The sequence below is a fragment of the Pelmatolapia mariae genome, linkage group LG2 (assembly GCF_036321145.2).
Source record: "Pelmatolapia mariae isolate MD_Pm_ZW linkage group LG2, Pm_UMD_F_2, whole genome shotgun sequence".
NCBI classification, from domain to species: domain Eukaryota; kingdom Metazoa; phylum Chordata; class Actinopteri; order Cichliformes; family Cichlidae; genus Pelmatolapia; species Pelmatolapia mariae.
Window position 1 is genome coordinate 15,584,553 of NC_086228.1, and position 22,444 is coordinate 15,606,996.

At 38.1% G+C, this 22,444-nt stretch overlaps 1 protein-coding gene across 2 annotated transcripts in view; it reads left to right on the top strand.

Moving 5' to 3' along the window:
• Positions 1-22,444, top strand: part of fstl5 (follistatin-like 5) — a 187,945-nt gene that overhangs the window by 24,182 nt on the left and 141,319 nt on the right. For both annotated transcript variants that reach the window (XM_063493843.1, XM_063493852.1), the window contains exons 2-3: positions 5,966-6,107; positions 13,239-13,269. In XM_063493843.1, the coding sequence (XP_063349913.1) occupies positions 5,966-6,107; positions 13,239-13,269 (173 nt within the window). The remainder of the gene's footprint in view (positions 1-5,965; positions 6,108-13,238; positions 13,270-22,444) is intronic.

Genomic DNA, 22,444 nt, shown 5'->3' on the forward strand with positions numbered 1-22,444 from the left:
TCATTATGTTGTTATTCTGGTCCAGACCTTATTTTATGTGGGTTTAGAGAAATCTTAGCAGCTTTGAGAAACATTGAAAAAGAAATTGTAATTAGCAGGGCAAAACAGATGTTAGAAGGAAGCGTTGGCTGTGACTTTTGGTGCTAAAGTATTTTAAACAATCTGCTACAGGGTTTGGTGCCCTTTTGCAAAATACTGAAAGACTCTTAACTTTTGCATTATGTTGTTCTTTGTGTTCTTTGTTTTTTTTGTAACATGAGCTATACTGCAGCTTATATTTTGCTGTCTGACTAAAAACAGTGAGAGAAGAAAGTCGGGGATGGTAACAGTAGATGTTCAGCTATATTGAGAGTTTTGCATTTCTCAAGGGCTTTGTTTAATTATACTGGAGACAAGCTGACAGTAATTAGAAAGCTGTAAATTGAAGACTTATCAGCAATAAGTCAGAATTGGTCCAAGATTACTCATAATAATGGGGAGAGTTTTTGAGTAAAGGTCTTTTGGGGGAAACCATGCATAATGTCAGGAAAATGTATGGCACGCTTTAATAATATATTCCTATTTTCCAGAGTTACGGGTTACCACACGTGCATGACAGTTGACAGTAAATTACAAAATTTGCATTATTCAAATCTAGCCAGTGCCCAGTGTGGTGCAGTCAGTGTGATGCATACATAGAGCCAAGTATCTGTAAGGTGAGCTGTATGGGCATTTATGGTAACTTGCCCAGTGCATGAATGGCAGAAATCTGCTGAATGAGATGGAAAGTGTCTGTGAGCTTGGCAGGGCATGATTCATTGTGTACATAGTGGGAGATAGGTAGTCTTCATTTCAAAGTCAATGCCAAAGCTTAGGTGTGCTCTAGGGGATTTAAAACCACATGCCGAAGTTATGATGGCAGCCTCTCGGGCATCCTGGGAAAAAGAATTGAGACTGTTTTTGTCTCTTGTGCTTTCAAGAGAAATAAATAAGACATGCAGCATTTACTCAAGATTGCATGTTTTCCCTCACATACTAAGACTTACAGTTGTAGATCACCCCTGCTGTGCCTGGGATATTTGGGGGATTTTGCTAAAAATATTTTGAGATTTGTTTATTTTTTTATTTTTGAAAATGAGCTAAAATTCTTAATTTATTCTTAATTGGGTATTTTTTTTTCTCACATAAAACATATTGGTATGTACCGAAGATGTTTTAGCCCTCCATCAAAAGAAAATAATTATGCCTACCATTTAGAAAAATTTGGATTTAATTTACTCTAACTTAAATCAGATTTTTGTTTTGTTTTTAAGAGGAAAATGCAGAAACTGTTAGGTGAGGTAATAAAGATGCTTTACCTCGAGCTACATCCAGACAATCATTTTTACATGCAGCGTTACACCCAGAGGCCCATTTTGAACCAAGACCAACCCACATTAATGTATTGTTCAATAAGCTGAAAATTTTTGGCACATATAAATTACACAGGGAAAATTAATGAAATTGATCAGTTTATTACAAAGAATACAATAGGTTTTTAGTCATTTCTGCTTTAAATTTATACTTCAGAATAGTGCTGGGCGATATGACGATATATATCGTGTGGACGATAGAAAAGTGTCTATCGTGCCATTTGTCTTCTATCGTTTCTATCGTTTTTAACCCAAATTTTACAAATTATTACATAAAATATATCATTAACCCTTTACTAGCGGTCGGAGCAGGCACACTCCGTTTTCCCTAACTATTTTTAAATCCCTGTAGAACTGTAACCACGTAAGATAGCGCAATAATGTTTTTTTTTTTTTTTGCATATGAAACCGGAGGAGTTGTACTTACATCTTATTCCATTAGCTTGCCGTAGGTCACAGTTTTCTTCCACATATAGCTTTGCAAAAATTGCATGAAAAGCACTTGCAGCAACAAAAACATAATATTCCAGACTTGCAGCAACAAAAACATAATATTCCAGAATATTCCATTTGCCGATCTGATCAGCTGTTCATAACACTTCCTAGTTGGAATATAAGTCAGCTCAACTATCGCATGTCCGCCATTACCTGTCCGAAACCGGAAGTGACGTCATTTTCGCGGAAAATGTAGTTTTTTAAGCTTCAAAGCCTATGTTGGTGTTTTTAAAAGTCATGTTTGACTTTATGCTCTTCTGTATCGTTTCTGGGATGCTTAGAAGTCAAATTACACTGTTGTAAATAGTTTATTTTGATGCACATGCTGTGTTTTTGCAAAGTTGCATTTATTTATTTTCATTTTTCCTGTAGTATATAAAAATTTGTGTATCTCAAAAATAAAACTATGAAGACACTCAAAATAAATAAATGTTAAGATGAGCTCTGGCGGACTTGGTTCTATGGTAGGTCTTAAAGGGTTAAATAGCCTGTGCAAATATATTAGTGCTGTCTTCTCACTATACATACTCTTAACTTTATGCAAGAGAAAATAAAGTATAAAAAAAAATGATATTTTTCGCAACATGGTTTGCAACATGGTGCTGCTTTACGTGCACCCGGATTTGCGACATGCTTTACAGTAACTCAAAACAAAGACTGCACCCTCTCCACTCGCTGTTTAAAGACTGCATACTTTCCAGATGACCACAGGTCAGGTGGTATATCGTGATATATATCGTTATCGTGATATAAAATAATTCATATCGTGATAAATATTTTTTCCATATCGCCCAGCACTACTTCAGAATTGCTTTGAACTTTCCTTTCTTCAAGGCTCATTTGTTGAGCACTGTTGCTTATAGGCATTTAGGCAGGGAGTAGCCATCCTTTTTTCATTTCTCTTAGGGGTTAGTTTGTTCAACCTTATGGCTGTTTTGGAAGTTCTGCTTTTGAATTTTAGCACACTGAACGTCTTTGAGTTATATTATTTTCTGCTCTGGTTCCTCATGTCCATTCGTGGGCAAGATACTGAATACTTAGTTACTCTTTCCCTTAGGCCAGGTATATTAAAGGCTGCATAATTTATTTTCTTTTTCCCCAAAGAATCACACAGTCTGCGATCTATTTGTATGTGGACAATCCCCTTTTTCTCTCAAGCTCAAGGTTTTCTTACCACCTGGCTCATTGGCCAGGTCGGTCAGTATTATTCAGATGCCTCCTTTGAGCAAGCTCCAACTACTGTTTGGACTGGAACTGATGGTGGTAGTCCTTATTCTGTTCTGGAGAGCTGCTGCAATTTGAAGGGCCAATCTAAGCAGAACCCGCAGCAGGTGGAGAACCACTTCGTGTGCCACTATGTCGAGCTCACCAAAGCTGAACGGATTAGAAGGACATTACCAACTGCAGGTTGGATGGATGAATGCATGGATGTGTACCCCATTCGTCTGGTACTCACTGGAGGCTGAACTGAACTGGAAGCTGAATATATTGTTCTTATAATTGCATTATTTTGAAATTAATTTAAAAAAGGGCACATGTGCTCCCCCACTTGTGTAATAGCTCAGCTGCTGTTGTTGTTTGTGTGTGAATGGTTAAATAGGCGATAAATATTGTAAAGTGCTTTGCCCATTAAGGTGGGATAGAGCAATACAAGTCTTATTTATTTGCGTTTAGTGCCATTGCTACAAATGGGATGGGGAAAATATTATAGAGACCTCTTGGCACAGCAGGACTGCAACCTTTTTCCAACTTTTTCCTTCAAATCCATGCACTCATTGTAGTGATAGCGGCTTTAAAAGAAAATCAGGTTATTTTAATGAATTATAGGACAACGCAGTTTTAAAACTGTCTGGAGCTCCAAGAAAGATTACTGATTATTCACTAGAAGGAGTACTGGAAAAGTGCTTGCTTATGCCGCAGTTGTGACTGATCATAATGAGTTTAATGTCTCTGAGGAACTGTGCTGTATGGTGCAGTTAAACTTCTTAAAACTGTGCATATGTTTTTGTCTCTGACACAGCACTGTGCAAAAGTTGGTCCATTAATAACCCATTTAACACTGGGATACCGGAAAGAAGTTGATTGATTGTGCTAGCAAATATGGTAATCCACCTAGTGTGGCATAAAGACTGTGTTAGCGGAGAAGTGGAGCAGCAGCTGCTGCAGGCAGGGTTCCTACCTGGATCTGGAGAGTTACGACGCACAGAGAATGAATATGAATATGATCGCATTAAAAAAGTGAGTGCGACTATTAATGCCCTATAGCATAAAGGGACCATAATATGTCCGCAGGGGGTTAGTAAGGCTGTTGATCATTAGCAACATTTTAATAATTATTTTTCAGGTTCATAGATCTTTTGAATTTCTAGACTCATTGTTCAGAACAAAACCTCCCACTGGATTATCGAGGCACTTTGAATGTCCCTCACTACTGCGCTGACACAGACTGGGGTAGAGGACCTGGCACGACATTTCATTTACAGAGGCTTAAAGCTTTGTTTACAAGGTAGCCACACTAAAGACCAAGGCTTTAACATACGGGATTATACGAGTATGTTGTCTAGAAGTTTTTTGTTTGTAGTTAGACAAGTCTCTGTTTTGGGTGGGAGTGGGGTGGGGGGTGGGTGTATATCAAACCTTGAAAAGAACTGGATTGGTTAGTAGGGGCGCTGGCGATGGGTGTAATTTGTGTAGGAGGTGATTCAAGGCTGTTTCAGAGTTTGATAAAGAACATTGATTTTTTTTTCTTCTAAAGGCCAATGAAACAAAAAGTCTGAAAAATCTGCCAGAGAATTACAGTATACAACACAGCTGTTGATGATATTTTTAATTAAATGTGTTTTCCACCAAAAGACCAAGTTCTTTATATCTCCTCCACATGACAAAAAAAAGTAGGTTTGAAATAAAAGGAAGTAATTTCAAAGCAGAAATCCTGCAGGCATCGGGCAACAGAGGAAGGCTCTAGAAGACATGTAAAGTCACAAAAATAAAGTTTCAGTATCTCCTCTCTGTCCGGCACATCACAGTGACACACTGCTCTGCTGGTGCAACCTGCTGACCTCCAGTGAAAAGCGCGTGGACCCACAGAGCTGCCACAACAGCACCATTGTTGTCTGACTCAGTGTCAGCCCCAAAGAACAAGGAAGCGGGGTCACCATCCTGCTGTCAGTCATCTGCCTTCACTGGAGAATGGTTTTGGATGTCTTAGAAAGTGCAGCTCAGTGTTTGACTGTGAAAATAAACAAGTCAAGTCTTGTCAGATTTATTTATAAAGTGCTTCTGATGGAGGAGATCTTTGCAGTGAGGTGCATAAAAAAACTTGAGGGTGTTAATGCAGATAAAGATGAGGGATAAAAATATGAAGGAACAAATGCACTGCAGGTTTCAACATAACAGTTGTTTAGCTTGTAAGGCGTGTAAGGCGGTATAAGAGGAGTGGTTAACGTATCTTCTTCTCTGGGTATGTCCTGTGCCTTGCTACTTGCTCGAACCTATCCGTTTCACTGACACAGACATTTCCACAGGGCTTGTTTTTTCTTTTTTTCCCCTCCTTTCCTCCACAAGTGTGATTTTGTTTAATTCATGTCATGCAAAGGTCAAACTTGTTTTTACACAGTCCAATGAATAATTGAAAATGCAGTCGAATTGGAAGTGAAAAGTGAATATTCTCACTTTAAAAAAAAAAAAAAAATTTCCAGGCTGCATCTGTGCAAAGCTGTGAGGAATCTGTTTTAAGATGTAATCTCTCCACTTCATCACAGTTGCTTGACTTAGACACTCAGCCTAATTAATCCAAAGCCCTCACTTTAATTGCCTTAATATATTGGCTCTTTGTCTTCTTTATCTTGATTTTCTCATGACGTCTATTTCCCCGTAATTGATTTGAAAGGAGATCTAATCTCCCTGCCGAGTGTGGGCCACGTATTGATAGCTTTAGTTTAAATCAGCGACAGTTTTGTGGTTCTCATTGTCTTCACTAATTATTGTGGGCTTGATGTATTGTCTTGGCCAACCAGTATTGAACCTGCAGAGTGTTGGAGGAGAGTACGCATTCACCATTCTTGTTTGGTTTTTGACAGGAAAAGACCAATGAAGACGACCAGATGGTGGTCTGCTGCGATTTTGCTGTTGGGGCTCGCTGCGCTTGGCACCAACGGGAGACCCAGCAAGGAGGGATTCGGGTCACCGCCCTATCGACCAGTCGTGAGATTTCGACACAAGGTATTGATTGCCTTTCTGTTTTCGCATGCTGTCCGTAACAGGTCTGTGTGCTTTCACCAAGTATGAAGCTCATTACACCGGCACCGTCTTCCTGCATCATATGACTCTCCTGCGGTTGTTGTTTTTCTGCCCACTTGATGAATCATTATCCCTCCCTCTGAGCCAGAAGAGTGTCATTTCAAAAACAACATCAGATTAATGCGAGGCACAGATGAGCAAAGATGAAGACGAGCTTTGAAAGAAGATGTTGGCGTGGCATTTTAGCTGAGTGTTTTAAGTAAAAGATGTAATTGAATGCTTATTGACTTAGTAATAGAGGGCAGGCCTCAAAAGCAAATTCCGCCACTTTTATTAATTTCTCGCTACATCTTAAGGAACAAGATAATTTTTAAAAAAAATTTCTAAAATAAGTAGCATGCTCATTTTTTCTCGTCTGATCCAGTTCCAAAACACCAGCACAGCAGGCATGGATCAATTAGAACCAGACTAGGAAAGAAATTGACTGTTTTGGCAGACAGAGAGTTGAGGAAAACAAACTGTTTTGTCAAGAGGCATTAGTCAGATTGTGGTCCTTCAGTACTCATTTCCCCTAAGCCCCCTTTTTGCAATTATGTTTGCTAGTAAACACTTCTTTCAATCCAGTCCATGATAAGAATTAGCAGTGACAACAATAGGAGAAAAAAATTGTTTTCCTTTGTGGTTTTTTTTTTGTTTTACTTTAAGAAAATCTCTTGTCTCCCGGCTACATATTACGTTTCATGTTTGTTTATGTCGGTCTGTTACAATCACGTCTGTGTGGAATGAAAGGCAAAGACAGTGGTACTAAAGGGCGGGTAGGGTGAGAGGTAGTTAGAAAGAGAGGGAGTCGGAGGGAACAGATGGTAGGAACGTCATTGCGCTGTATCATAGTTGAGTGGGGAGCTGGAAGCGATGCAAAGCTGTTGAATCGACACAATGGTCAAATTCACTTTGACCTTTGAACAACATTTATTCACAGCGATGCTTTCTAAACATGTAGACTACACATATCAGCTATTTGGGACTTGTGATTCTTTCTAGCAACATCTAATCTGAAAATTGAGTATTTTAAGAAAGTGAAGCGATTTAAACTTCAGTATCCAAACATCTTGTAATATGGTGCCAATAAACTGCAGAGATAGCACTTCTGCCAGACTGCAGTGCTTTATACCAAAGGGAGGTGCAGCAAATGATCCATCATCCACCTCTGCATGGACAGGGATGGATTCCATCTAAAACGACCAGGCAACTTTAAAAAAAATAAATAAAATAAAAAAATGTACCTCTCTAGCGAGGTATATGATTTGTATCTTTCAATAGCCTACATATCCGAGGATGAGGCGGCGCAAGAAGAACTAGTTTCCAGGAGAGCAGTGTTTCACAGTTTCATGTTGTAAAGAGGAAGTCGGAAGATGTCTTTTTCTTTAGTTTGTATTTACACTTGAATTTCAGGGATAGGTGGTGATTTTTGAACTGAATTTCCAGACTCATTGTTAAGAACACAAATATCAACAAGTAGGCAGAGTGGCTTCCAGGCACCTAAATCTATAAGATTTACTTTTGAGGGCTTGATAAGATGCTTATTTTATGCACTAGTTAGATTTGGAATAAAATGAAAAAATAAAAATATTGTCTAATTCATTCCTCTTTTTCCAGCGAATCCCCCCATTAAATCAAATGTAAAATCCAAAAGCGGCGCTTAATTCTTTCTGGGCCTGTGAATAATCCCGAGTTACCTCATCTTACCTTTGGAATGGCTTGATGCTGTTTCATTTTAAAAACATCATTTTTCAGTTTGAGTGAAGGAAACAAAAATACACTCTGTTAAGGTGCACTTAATCTGCTGGAGTTCAATCCAACAGTGCTACTGGGCAGTTTGGGTTTTTTTGACAACACTGGATAATAAAGGAGGGAGACAGGAAGGAAAGGGGAGAAGGAATGATGCCAGCAAAGGGCTCAGGGTGGAGAGCGACCCAGAGCACTGCAGTAAGAATTAATCTTTGTACATAGTGATCTAGCTCTACCTCAGCACTGCCATTAATTCTGATAAAACAATATGCAAACAACAAATTTCTTTGCCTTGTTGGAGATTTTCTTTCCTAGTTTTGGCTAAAAAAAAAAAAGAAAAAAAGAGAGAGTTACACATGTCATAAGCAGATAATAAATCAGTGGTAAACACTTCCTTTAAATATTAAGAAATGTTAATGTAAGTAATAAAATGCAAGTGTTTTAGTGATATCTAGTTGTAATGAATATGACCCTTTTTACTTGTAGTGTCTCTTTAATCTCTCCACTGCAACACAGTCCAGTATTTCTACTGTCCCATTACTCTCTCTTGTACTGAAGAGAGTGTACTTTCCAATGTAATGCAGCACCATGTGAATAAGGCAGACATATTTTCTTTAAGTACTTTTAATCTAACCAGCAGTACATTTTGAAGCTGAATGGTGCTCTTTTCTTTATTATATCCAGCAGTACATTATCTCTTATTGAAACTAACTGGTTTAGACTTTGTCTCTTTTCGCTGGTGTGGTTTGGAACTGCAGTGACTTTAATAATTAAGGTAATGTATACCCACATGCAGCGGAAATCTGACGAGAAGCCACAAAAATGATATATGTGCTTTTAAACTCCAGTGAAATTAATGTGCCAGGCGCTGTGATTACATCGCAGAGGAATGTCATTACAGCATCTGCATACCATTACAATTCGTCTTGCGAGAGGACAGAGGTAAACTGCGCTCATCTATCTGCCTGTCAAATGAGACTGTGGAAATTTACAGCCCTTTGGTGGGAAAAAAAAAGCCAAAAGTAAGCCCTTTTTCAAATTATGTCATTGGCCTTTTTGTTGCTTAGAGAATTTCTCAGCTCTTGTCTGGACTGCAGAGAGACTCGGGTCATGCTCTTGTCAATAAAGCTGAGCGAGCTGTGTTAACAGTTGTTTCAAAGTGAATTATTGTGGAGAAGTAATATCAAGTTCAAGAACATATTAGTCGGCTCAAAATAAAAATTAGTACAGTTTAAAAGTAGATGATAAAGTCAATGAGATAAAATAACAATTTCATATTCTCTAATGTGCCTCATTTTTTAAAAAAACTAAAGCTCTAGCAGTGAAATATAGGGATGGAAAATAGTGAACTCTGCTTTGCTTCAAGCTGGGAAGGTTAATGCGATGTCTTTTCCTGTGCTTCGAAGGACAGCATTTGGTTAGGGTAACGTGATTGGACACAACCTTATAAGCTTTCCTCACAAAGAGTTCAGTTCAGTCACCACGTGGTCATAAACAGCTGGTCACGTGTTCTACTCCCATGTGTAATTCCCATGGCATTGTTTCAGAAATTCACTGTGAAATCCTTTAAATGGGGTCAGGTATAGGACACGGATCCCTGCCTGTAGTTATTATGGGTTTTATTGCATATGCCATTTAAAGTGGTGGTTGTTGCTACTCTTAAGCTCCTGATACTTTGAGATCTTTCAGCCAAGGTCTTACATGAAGAGTTTAATTGTAAGAATGATGGAGGGCTCAGTGTGCAATTTGTGAAAATCACGTAGAAGTGCCAGGCTTGCTCAGCATGAGGGACTACAGCAATTTCTGTGAGTTTTTGTCGCTTTGACATCAAGCTGTTATGTCAGGACAAACAAAATGGAAGCAAGGACAACTGTGTGTGCAAAGCCCCATCCATCCGGCACTGGCTTGGCCACATGGCAAATCTAGATTAACAGGGGATAAGCAGAGCGAGAGAGAGAGAGAGGGAGTGGGGGTGGTGGGCAAATTAGATTGAGATAAAGAGACGGGGAATGGGAGGAACAACAAGATTGAACAGCAAAATTCACAAGAAACAGCTTGTTGTACAGTAGCGTCAGTTAAAGCTGCAACAGGCAACATTTGGCCTAAACGTGACTTCTGTCAGTATTATTTCCCCCTTCCTCTTCCTCCTCCTCCCTCTCCTCCTCAGCTGGTCAGTTTGAGCCCCAACCCTTGTCACTCATCTTGATGAGCTGTCTGCTTTCAAATGGCAGCCAGCCCGAAACTGAGGTAACCAGCTTTTGTATCGTCTCCGCAGGGGCCGAAAAGGCAGAGATGCTGTACGGAGCCAGTCTACTAGAACAATAACAAGGTGTTGACCTGTGGTTTTCAAAGTCTTTCTGCTACATGGTTATTTTCCCTGTTCTTTTGGTTTATTTATTATAGTTGTTACTTGTCAACATGATGAGTCTTAGCAATACAACTACTGGCCTCGCCATCCTTTGTCAGAAACGGTTTGAACACAGCTACCCACAGACAATTATAAACGGATAAACCATGAAAAGACAGCAACGGTGTTATGATGCAAAAAGGCTAAATTACACATTTGTTTTCTTGAACTTCTTGACCGTATGAAGCATTTGTTAGAAATTCAAGTATTTATTTGTCTGGGCATGCTGTTGCAGATACAGATACTGTGCATAATTCTAGCAAGGTACAGGTGCTGGATCGGTGCATTACATTACATTACAGCATATTAAGGAAAAAGAATGACTCTCAATTCATGGAATTTAAAATAATCTACTGGAATATGCACATGTCTGTTTTTGTTTACCTGTGTACATTGTTGTTGGATGACCTTACATCAGCCCTGGCAAAAATTGGATTCAGCTCTGTTGTTTTGTCACTCTTCTCTATTGGTCAAACAAATAAACCAGTCTTGCTCATAAGGAATAGTACTGCGTACCGTATTCTGGTCACTTGTCATACTGGTATGTTGCAATTTGTTGTCATATGTTTCCAGATGGAGTGTACTTGGAAGTTGGTGGTCTGGAGAAGTGAGGTTTGTGAGATCTGAAGCGGGAGAAAGAAAAGACAAGGGGGAGGTGTTGCTGGTGGAGTGAGGAGGGTTGAGAGACAGTGAGAAACACAAAAAGGGGAGAAAGAGAGATAGATGTAGGCGGTCAGCCAGCTAGCTGTGACAGGAGCAGATGAAGCACGAGTTGTACAGCTGGGTGCTTCACTGTCCCCGGAGTCTCGGGGCAGAAGAGACAGGCCTGCCAGTGGCTCAGGAGAAATCACTCTCTTCAAACAAATGAAGTGTGAACATTGTCTGCTATATGCAAATAAGCCCTATTTGATATCTTCCCTACCTGTAGTGCAAATCTAAATGTCAGCTCCTCTAGTGTGTGTGTATGTGTGTGTGTCTGTTTGGTGGGAGGGGTATACAAAGAATGTCAGAGAGCCACAGGTGTTTTCTCTGATTTGTATCTAATGGTCAGCAGTGTTTCCTGAAACATCCGGAAAGATGATGAGCAGAGAGCTGTTACCACATCGCAATGTTTAACTTGAGCTTTAGTGATTGCTGGGTGATGTGCCTGCGCATCGAAGAAACCACGTGATGAATTTTCCATAAAATGTCATAGCCACATTGGGGACTGTCAGAGTTATGTATTCATCCTCAACTTTCACAAAGAGAAGGCTGACATTTGTGGTATATCTTGAAAACCATTGTCATTAGGAATGCATGGATTGCAAATTCTGGAAACATACCAGGGTGTAAAATCAAACTTGGACCCACTGCTAGCGCTTTGTAAGAAACATGGTAAATAAACTGCGCAGTTAATAGTAACCACTAAACACTAAGTTAATAATTTTTGGTAATTACTGGTACAGTTACATGTGTTATGTGTTCCTATTGATATTTATACATGAATATTTTGTCATTATAATTAAGAACTAAGAAAATGTAATTGTTTTTCACACTTTTTTGTATTATGTGTTTATTTTTTTTTATAAAAATCTGTTAACCTTTTTAGATATTGTTTACAATAAATCACTATATCAATATTTATTAGATTATCAATCATGTGGATGTTCTTTTCTGTGGGGTAGGGATTTCATTAACAGCAGGGCTCAGTATGTACAGACCCAGTATAGTCTAAATAAAAATATGACAATGTCAAATGTATACACATGGTACACAGGAAGCAAGATAAGCTGTGCTATTCCTTCAGTCAGAATTGATATTTAAAGTCACATCTCTTGGATATGCTTACCCATATATCTTTAAAACACATTAAGTGCATAATATCCTTTTTTTTAAATGACAGGTAATTAATAGCGCATTAGGAAGAAAACAGTAGGTCGATTTCTGTGCAAACTGAGAAAATGGGTAAACTGCTGTTTTCTTCAAGCATTCAGGGACCACAGTTCATTATTGACTGTAGACCCGTTGCATAATGCATCTTCCTCATAACGCCACCCAGCTCGAGCTGCTAGAAAGAGAATCTGATTTTTCTGTACAAGAACGAGAAGGATGAGCTATGCAGATTTCACTGTAGAGAAATCAAATATTTATGCCTCTTTCTTTCGCATTCATGGTTTCTGGAGAGCAGTTACTTAGAATAGTAGTCCTGATAGCAGCATTTTCTACAACTATGCTCAATAAGCATGCAAATCTGTTAAAGCGCGGCTACTCAGAAGGTCCTAGTTGTTTGCTCTTTGGTGTATCTGTAATATGTTTTTTCTTTTTCTTTTTCTTTTTTTACTGCATATTTTTTTCTGTTACACTACATTTATACATTTATTTGTCAATGTGAAGAAGCATCTGGACTACTAATTTGGTTAACGTGTTCAAAACACAACAGGCATATGTACTTTATCCTTGGAAAAAAAATTAAATAGAAGAGAAAGTTAAAACACTTGGATACGATGATCTAAATAGATGTAAATAGATATCAGAATCTAAAGAAACATATCTAACGACTAAAAGCAAGAAGAAGTCAATAATATGTATTAAATAATATGTAAGTAAATAAAATCTCAGAGTTTAAGGTTTGTCCGTTGTCCGTGTAAGTGAGTCAAATTGCTGTGTAAAGGTACACTGTTGTTTGGGTTGTTCATGCAATATTATTTGACATTCAGACATTCAGAGTTCTTGCATTCAGAATGAAGTCCTTAGGCTTTGTGTGATGATTGCATTGAGATGTGAAACACCATTTTTCAGAAGAATGTTAATATGCTGAATAGACTACAGAATGTCATTCATCTAATACAAGGACATGTAACTGCACTCATTTACCTTAATGTTGGTAGGTTTTGATCTCATAGATCTTATCTCTGTTTTCTTTTTTGCTGTTCCAACAGGATGGCGTTCCAGACAACCTGAGAATAAAAGGTGAGTTTCTGCCTTTGATTCCTCCTTCTTCCTCCTTCCTTCCTGTATGTCAACATGTTGTGTACAAGGGGAGGGGTTGTTGAAGCTACAGCGTAAGTGAAGCACTTTTGCTTTTTTCTTTCTGACTAACTGTAGTATAAAATATTTATGTAGCCTTTTTTTTTTTTTTTTAACTAAAAGACAAAAAAAGAGCACATTTGATCAAAAACACCACAATAAGAAACCTACTGGGAGCATAACACTCTCTCATCTCCTCTTTCTAAAATTTTATCTCCTCCACCAAAAAGATTTCATGCAATGGTCACATTCTTGTACAAAGCTTGACTTTTCACTTATCAAGATATATTTAAACCCTAAACGAATATTTTATGTTACTAAACTTGTTTTAAAATATACAGTAGCCAGCAACCATTAAATAACAAAACTATCCATCAGACACCAAACTGATAAAACCCGTCGTTCTGTACGCAAACAGGAAAGACAAAAATCCAAAGACAAAAGCAATTAAAAAGTTCTGTTTGGATTCCTTCAAAAACTAAAGTTATCAGGTCCGTGTGCAAGAAATCTGGTTGGTATTTTTTTGCTTGAAATGCCTGTGTCTAATTGTAATACTGTGAATTGTGACTAAGCTTGTACAAATGTTGAAAAAAAAAACAGTAATCACCCTAAACTTCGTCAGCTGCATGAAAACATGTTTTCACGTTTTTGTTTGGAGCTTTAAAGGACATTTTGCAGACCCTCCGCCAACATGTTTTGTATCTGCTCATATTGTCTGTAGTTTTACAAAAAGAAAGTGTTTTTTTCACTAGTATATAGAGGGTTTTTTCACATTATACTATAGATATTTTTCACTCATTTAACCTACTGCAATGCCAGGAGAATTAGGTCTGAGGTTACCTTTTCACACATGTAGCACATGAAAGGGATAGTCCACAAATGTATATAGTCAGGGAAGGGTTTAGGGAAGCGGTGGTGCGGTGTGGTGAGTAGTAAGTACAAGGAAGGGAATGCAGATAAATGGGTAGCTAAGATGACTGTTTGAATGAGACATGTTACATACAGCTCAGCTGAGTAATATCTATAAAAGTTCAGTGCTGCATTGCATGCTTGAAAGCAGCTTAAGTGAGCACTAAATGGTTATACCCTTCAGCGTCTATAATGGGAGGTAGTTATTGTCCTAATGTTTTCTCATACTAAACTTTCAGCTGGGTGTTTTTGTGCAATGAGATATGTTACCCTTGATATGCTCAGTCCATGAAAGTGATTGAATTATATTTCCATAACAACAAGGAGCCGTGTGAACAAGTTAAAAATGCAGCGCAGTTTTCAATAAGCCATTTATCTTTAACACCAAATGCAGTCGTTCTCAGCTTTAACAAAAAACTTTGTGCTGTGAAGGTCCAGCAACCTAAAAAAAGTTGGATAACCTCAACTTTAAATGTAATTTTTTTAAATGTACTCAGGACAAACACACAGTATATTAACCATTGCATCGATAATGTTCATTTGAGTTTAATGTGTGGCTCTGTTCATTTCCTCCTCCAAAAACCCCCCCAAAACACTTACTATTGTGCAGTCTTTACATAGTCTACACTATAATATCTTTATTTATACTAGTGCTCAAGATCAATTAAAATAGCCATTCTTTATAAATTCAAAAGTATAACATGTTGTGTGTGCAAAATTAAGCACATCTATGTTTTCAATTTTATTATTATTGACTAAACATTAATTAATAGTTAAATAAAATCTTGAACTTTAATAAAATCTATGATTCAGAAACAACCACTGTCATATTTGGGCCAAAGCTTGTTTATGGTGGACTGTGACAAAGTTGAAAACTTTTCTCTTGGTCAGACAAATCGAAATTTGAAATTCTCCTTGGGAAAACATGCATGTTGCATTCTCAAGACCAATGAGGAGAGGAACCATCCAGGTTGTTATCAGCGCTAACTTAAAAAGCCTGCATCTCTGATGGGATGGAGGTGCAACCTGTACATATTACATTCTGTTTTTACTTACATTTTCCACCGTGTCCCAACCTTTTTGGAACTGGGTTTCTATAAAATGGTAAGAAAGAACTGTTAGTTGCAGCTGTAGTTGGCACCATTATCTCCAACCAGCTTCAACTACCTCTGTGGATCTGGACAGTGGTGATGCATTAATGCACCATGCTCTTCTTGCTGGTTGACAGATACATCTCATCTGTCAACCCGTCACCTTTCTAATGTCTTCTCTTTCTCCTCTAAACAAGAGTCAATGTCAGGCAAAAGGTGGTCCTGCTGCCCAACATGCCTGCCACTAAGTGTTTGAAAGGGGCGCTAAATGGACGTCTCCCCATTTTTCCTTGCCGGGGAAGGTCGAAGCAGTAATTGTAGAGGGTGCATTACCATAAAGGGCGGCCCCAGCTGTCTGCTGTGATTCACTTTAATGCACCATGTTCTGTAAGCCGAAAGGGGAGCTCTCACTTTGGCCAGTTTTCAGCAAACTCATTTCCAGCCGCGATAACGAGAAGGCAAGCAAACTGTAGGGAAAATCATAAATTATTCAAGTATCACCATGTACATTGGAGCCTTCTCGTTATTGTGAAACTGAGGTCGATTTAGCATTAAAAGGCGCAGTTTTAGAAGCTACGTCACAATTAACGGATTGAATAGACATCTAGCAAGTCAAAATGAGAATAAAAGTCCCCCCCAGAAATTTAGTTTATAAAGCTGTTGTGGTTTCATGCCACTTGGTCAACTTTGAGGTAACCAGCAATCACATACATTTATTAGTTTTAAATGTAGTTACAGGGAAGACATCTGGAGCGGGGCACTTACCTAATTAATGTTTCCTTCACAAATATAAAAATGGTTGTTATAGTACGTGTCCTAACTTGATATTTCTTACTTTAATTAACAGAAGCCACACCGACTCTTCCTGTATAATAAAACAGATGAAAAAGTGTGTTTATTATTCAGCTTTACCCTCACACAAAAGAAATATGCTAGAGTAGAGTATTTTAAAGATGCCAATGTTTATCTCTGGGTTTTCTACAGATCCACTAAAATACAACAACAACAAAGTCTAATATTATCCACAAACGTGGTTATAACAGGAAAAACCCAATGCTTTTTAATTGTGACTCTTTAATGTGTTGTACTGATTGATGCTGTAATACATATAGTCATGGTAATGCACAGTAAATCTGACAAATTGTAATGTATAGAAAATATGTTGAATATAATCATAAGAATGAGAAAAAAATACAGTTCCAAAAGTTGAATTTGACTTTTTTTTTGCAGTTGTAGCTTTTATCTTAAAAACAGAACAGGGTGGTGTAGGTATACCAGTAGAAGCTCTAAATAGTGCAAATAGTTAAAGCACAGATCAAAGTGGTAAAAGTGTCTTCAAAATCCTTGTTTTGTCTGAGCAACAGTCCAAAATACAAGACTTTACTGTCATGTGCGATAAAGAAATTGTCAAATACTATCTGCTGTAGATATTATTGCACTGATGAATAGCTTTTCTCCCAAGTAGTATTTTATAAAATGTCCAAAATGTATTATACAATCTCATCATTGTTCAATATGAATTCTATTTTTTTGATTTTAAGAAGTATTATAAAGGTGCAAGAATCCTATTTTAAAATGCTTTCCCCCTCAGTTTCACAACTAGTTTTGTTGTGTGGTTTATTGAGAAATCCTCTCTCTGTCTTTTTCCATGTTCATACATACTTGAATGTGTTCTCTTGTCTGAGACTGTTATATTTTTTCACCCTGTGATATATGGGCGACCTGTCCAGCCCTGAACAAGATGAGCAGTTTGTGAAATGGATGGGTGAAAATTACATTCCTGCATTTACTGTGGATGCCAAAACAAAAAAAAAAAAGTCATAGATGGAATGAATGAAGCGCCTTATAAACTCGAACTGAATGTCAGCAAGGAAGAGACAAATGCCAAACGTATTCCAGGATGCTCGGTAATTGGAGTCCCAGAACGAGCACATACCACACTAAGCGAGCTTGTTATGCATACTACAGGAAGACCTTGGGCTGGGGGGAAATGCAATTTTACAAAATAAATGGGCTGATTTAGTCATATGAAAAATCTGATTGAGCTTTTTAAGATTGTCTTCCCATTCTCATTACATGTAAAAAATGTCATTGGTAGCAGCACTATTAAGATTAATGACTTTTGCTGGTGTAGTGTATAAACAAGACACAGTAAAACAAACTTGCTGGTGTTCCTAGAACCTTGTTTTATTTAGCCAACCATTGATTTGTTTTCATATTAAGATGTATGTTTGTGATATTAAAAAGCTTGGTCAGAGTGAGGGGAATAATGTTTTGCATTGGGGTATTTTTTTTCTTGAGATTTGCCACCTAACACATCCCAAAGTGTCCTTGGGATGTGTTACTTAACCCTTTAAAACCGGTCAGAGCGGCACGCTCTGTTTTGCGCAACTACTTTTAAATCCCGGTAGCACTGCAACCACGTAAGCTAGCGCAATAATTTTTTTTGCATATGAAACTGGAGGAGTTGTACTTACATCTTATGCCATCAGCTTGTCCTAGGTCACAGTTTCCTTCCACATATAGCTTTGCAAAAACTGCATAAAAAGCGCTTGCAGCAACAAAAACATAATATTCCAGAAACACGCTTTGCCGATCCGATCAGCTGTTCATAACACTTCCTAGGTTGGAATAGACGTCACCGCGAACTATCGCATGTCCGCCATTACCTGCCCGAAACCGGAAGTGACGTCATTTTCGCGGAAATGTAGTACCATCAGGGCCTCATGAGCCTATACTGGTGTTTTTAAAAGTTATCTTTGACTTTATGACTTTCTGTGTCGTTTCTGGGATCCTTAGGACTCATATTGCACTGCTGGAAATAGTTTATTTTGATGCATATGCTGCTTTTTTGCAAATTTGCACTATAATATTTATTTTTGTTTTTCCTGCAGTATATAAAAATTGGTGTATTTCAAAAATAAAACTATGAAGACACTCAAAATAAATTTCCTGTGGTGGGAAACTAGTTTATGCAACTTTTTTACAATTTTGAGGGATAAGCCTGTTAAATTTCTCTAACTAGAAATATATGTTAAAAAAACTAAAACGATTTTCAATTTTTTTGTAGTTTATTGCACTTTTTTTGCAATTTATGTAATTACTATGCACTTAATGCATACATATTATTAAAATTTGGGCTATAACGGTTGTATTGATGTATAGCAACTTGAAATGCTCCCAAAAATGGCACTACAGCATGTAAATATATAATATAAGCTCCGGCGGACTTGGTTCTATGGTAGGTCTTAAAGGGTTAAACTCAAGTTGCCCCACATTGTGAACAGAGTGCTTGTCAGAATGGGAATGAGAACCTCTAAGATTAAAAGTACAGCATGACTAATAAAGGAGTTTTAAAACTAATACCAATATTTGGTGATATAAAAACCTAATATTCTGATATGTTAGCCAATTTTTTTCTTCCCTCCCTTCTGGCACAAAAACATAAATGGATTTTCCTGAAATTGGTTCTGTGCTGTTATTTATTAATTTACTTGTTTATGCTCTCCCCCGACTGTAATTCTCACTTAGTGTTTCCTAATAAGTTTAGGGTTACAATTTGTAGTTTCAAACTATGTTTACTGTAGTATAGGCTGGCGAAATGGTCACAACATCAAATATTTATTATATTTTTTAGTCCTGTACAGATTCTCGATCCACGTCCTTACCCTTACCTGTGGTCATGAGCTTTGGGTAGTGATTGAAGAAAGATTGTGGATACAAGCAGGAGAAATTAACTTTGATTAGAGGCTTGTCACTTCCTTCGATTCAGTCATTCGGGAGAGCGTCAGTGTAGAGTGGAGTTGCTTCTCCATTTTGAAAGGACCCAGCTGAGATGGTTAGGGCAACTGACAAGGATGCCTCCTGGGCACCTCCTGCGGGAGGTGTTCTGGTCATGTCATACAGGGATTAGGCCCTGGGGTAGACACAGGACACATATCACTCGACTGGCTCGGGAACATCTCTGTGTTCCCACAGGTGAGCTCGGGGAGGTGGCTGGGGAGAGGGAGGTCTAGGTTTCTCTGCTTAGGTTGTTGCCCATGCAACCTGGCCCATCAGATAAGTAGAAGAAAATGGATAGATGGATGACTGACAGACGGACACAATCAACACCCCTTAGGTATTCAGCTGTGATGAACACTCTGTTACATGTGCTCAAACACATAAAACAAAATACGGGTCAGTATTGATCTAGTTATAGTGAGCACATCCTAGGTTTAGAACCTGTATTCTCACTTGGCACCATAGCCTTGTTCTGTGAGGAAAGCTTTGGAGTTCAGTTGAATCAAACCCAGGCCCACCGGTTAATTATAAATGCATTTTAAAGCAACTATGAATATCTATGAATGTATATCATGAATATCTCTCCGGTGCTTTTCTGTTATTCGCATTAATTTTACACGAGTAGTCACCAGAGTCCAATATAAACAACCACACTTTCGTGCTTTACTTTGTATAGTTATTGCTATTTACTTGATGTACATAAACAAAAAAAATCAAATAATAAAAAAACCAATCATGTAATACCATTGAAATTTAGCAGATGAGTCAAATCTTGTACCTGCAGAAAATGCGTTGATGTATGTATTTTTGTTGAGTGAACAGGTGAAGTGCTGATGTGCGAATTTGGCTGCTGATGAAAGATTTCCTTACAGACGTGGACTATTCCTATTAGTATGTTACAGCCTTTCAGGTTTGAACTCTGCACAAGAGCAAACATCTTGTTTTGTTTCCTGGCACAAATGTTTATGTTCTTCTAATCTATGTCGTCTCGCGTAATTTATTCATTTGTATGCATGGCAACTGCCTACTGCTTACTCCTACCAAACCCGAGCCCATAGCAGTACATTTGAATAATTCAAAAGCTGCAAACACCAAGCTCTAAATTGTATATTAATTCTAAAATTACACACCACCCCCTGGGACTGGGTTACACTTTTAATAACTCGTCACAGCTGTACTGAGGAGAGGTGAATGCTGCGTTCCTCTGCACCTTTCTCAGACAGAATTATTGGAAGACTCCCTGTTGTTCCATCCAGCGTCACTGTTTTGCCACAATTTAATTTGTAATGGCTTTCATACAGTAAGTCTTAATCAAGTTATTGTAGATTCATGAAGTGCTGTCTTTTCCTGGGCAGGGAAGGACGCAGTTTTAAAGAGATGCTATGGTACTGCACTGCACCATCTGCTTATGAGCACCCCAGTCAGTCTTAGATGAGTGGCTGGGTTTAAAAAAACTGAAAAAAGGCCCTATAGGATTTGCCTTTTGAATCCCTGCAGGACCTTGTGGCTAGCTTTACAGGCCACTTATGCTCCTTGACCCACTAAGCCATTAGAGGACACTTGTGTCTGCCCTAAATACTGTATGGTACAACACTTTCACCTTCTCAGGGGAAAAAGCCAGCTGTACCTTGCTTGGTCACGTTGCACTTCAGAAAGCGTTAGACTGTGTTTGCACTGGAGGTCTTCATGCTCTGTTTTAAATTGATGCCCATGCTTTTTTGTTTCTTTTACTGGATGACTGTCCAGATACTTCAATATAGCCCATAGACTGTCTGATAGCAATATGACCTTAACGGCAGAGGCGAAACACTCATTAAAAAAATTGCATGATATTACATGTGGAGATCTTTTATTCAGTTCTTTTTTTAGGCTCATCATCCTACTATAAAAAAACAACAACTTGTACTTTAACTTCTACTTCAAGGGTGTCTGAAATGGAAAACCATAAGCCATGTACAATATCCTGTTATAGAACCAGTGACGTAGCTAATGAGCCTGTGTTTATAGTCTTAACAAGCTGAGGCCTGATATCCTCACATTTATCTATACATTTGCACTGAATTTATATGAATTACAGTCCTATAGCAACCAAGGGATAAAAACATGAAACATGAATAAGGAATCCTTTTTAAAATTTGTATAACACAAAGCCAAACACTGCGGTTCATCTAATGGCCGCCTAAGTCAGTTCCTGTAGAGTCCCAGCTGTTTCTGATCGTTACAACAAATTTTCCCTGTCATGACAACGACTGCATTAAAAATAAATAAAATAATAAATGGCTGCCTTCAGTGCCAGGTGGATGCCAACAATTGCACTCCTAGTTGTCTGTACAACTTTACCTCTGCCAATTTAAGTCACTAATTTGGACCTCTTGGCCTTTTTGAAGATTTTAATGCAGTTAACTGACAAATATAATGGATTGCTGTTTGGCTAATTGTACTAACAGCCTGGCCCTGAAGTCTGTGCTTAAGATTTGGCGACTGAAACTTTTGTTTTATTAATATAACTTTGTGTCTTTGTGATGCTACCTTACTTAGCTTTCTAGTGTTGTTAGCTGATAATTTTATCCTCACTCTGGTTTCAGAAAACCGTGACGGAAATGGCAAAAATACTAAAATCAAGGCTTCAAATACAAGTTTCCAAACAATGGGTAATGTCATAATGGGTATGTTGTTCTGTTGTATACAGTCTGTATTAAATACTCCGAGGAATAGTGTTTATAGCAGCTGAGTAACAATTATCCCTGTCCTTCTAATCTTTAGTAACACCACCTCTGGCATTACGTGTAATACAAAATAACTGTAATATGGTCATTTGAAGGCTTATCACTGTACAGTTGTTTCTATTAAGCAGGACTTTGTAAAGACTATGTAAAGTTATGATGGCATTTGACTTGATTATCCTATTATAAACCAGTCAAAGTATTTTGTATGCCGCAGAGTGCTTAACATCAGATGGGGTCATTGTTTTGTTTGATTGGCCAGGGCTGCTGAAGTTATATTGAATGATTTTTCTGGGCATGTCTGGCCTCCTGTGCCTCCTTGAGGTCAGGACTCCTGCTATCCCAGTGTAGACATGTCAGTGAAATGAATGGGGAAGCTGCATTTTTTTGTCACAGTAATTTTGCTGTCCTGACCCTTGACAACGAAGATGGCAGAAAAAGCTAAAAAGCATCAAACAAGCTATAGCACAAGCATTTTGAGGGTGGGCTTACCAACACTGTGAAACCAACACACACACAATCCAAGATTTAAAAAAAAACACACTAAAGCAAATTTAATAATTTAACAATATCGTTTTGTTTCATTTGATAAGTTGTATTTTTGTGGGCAAA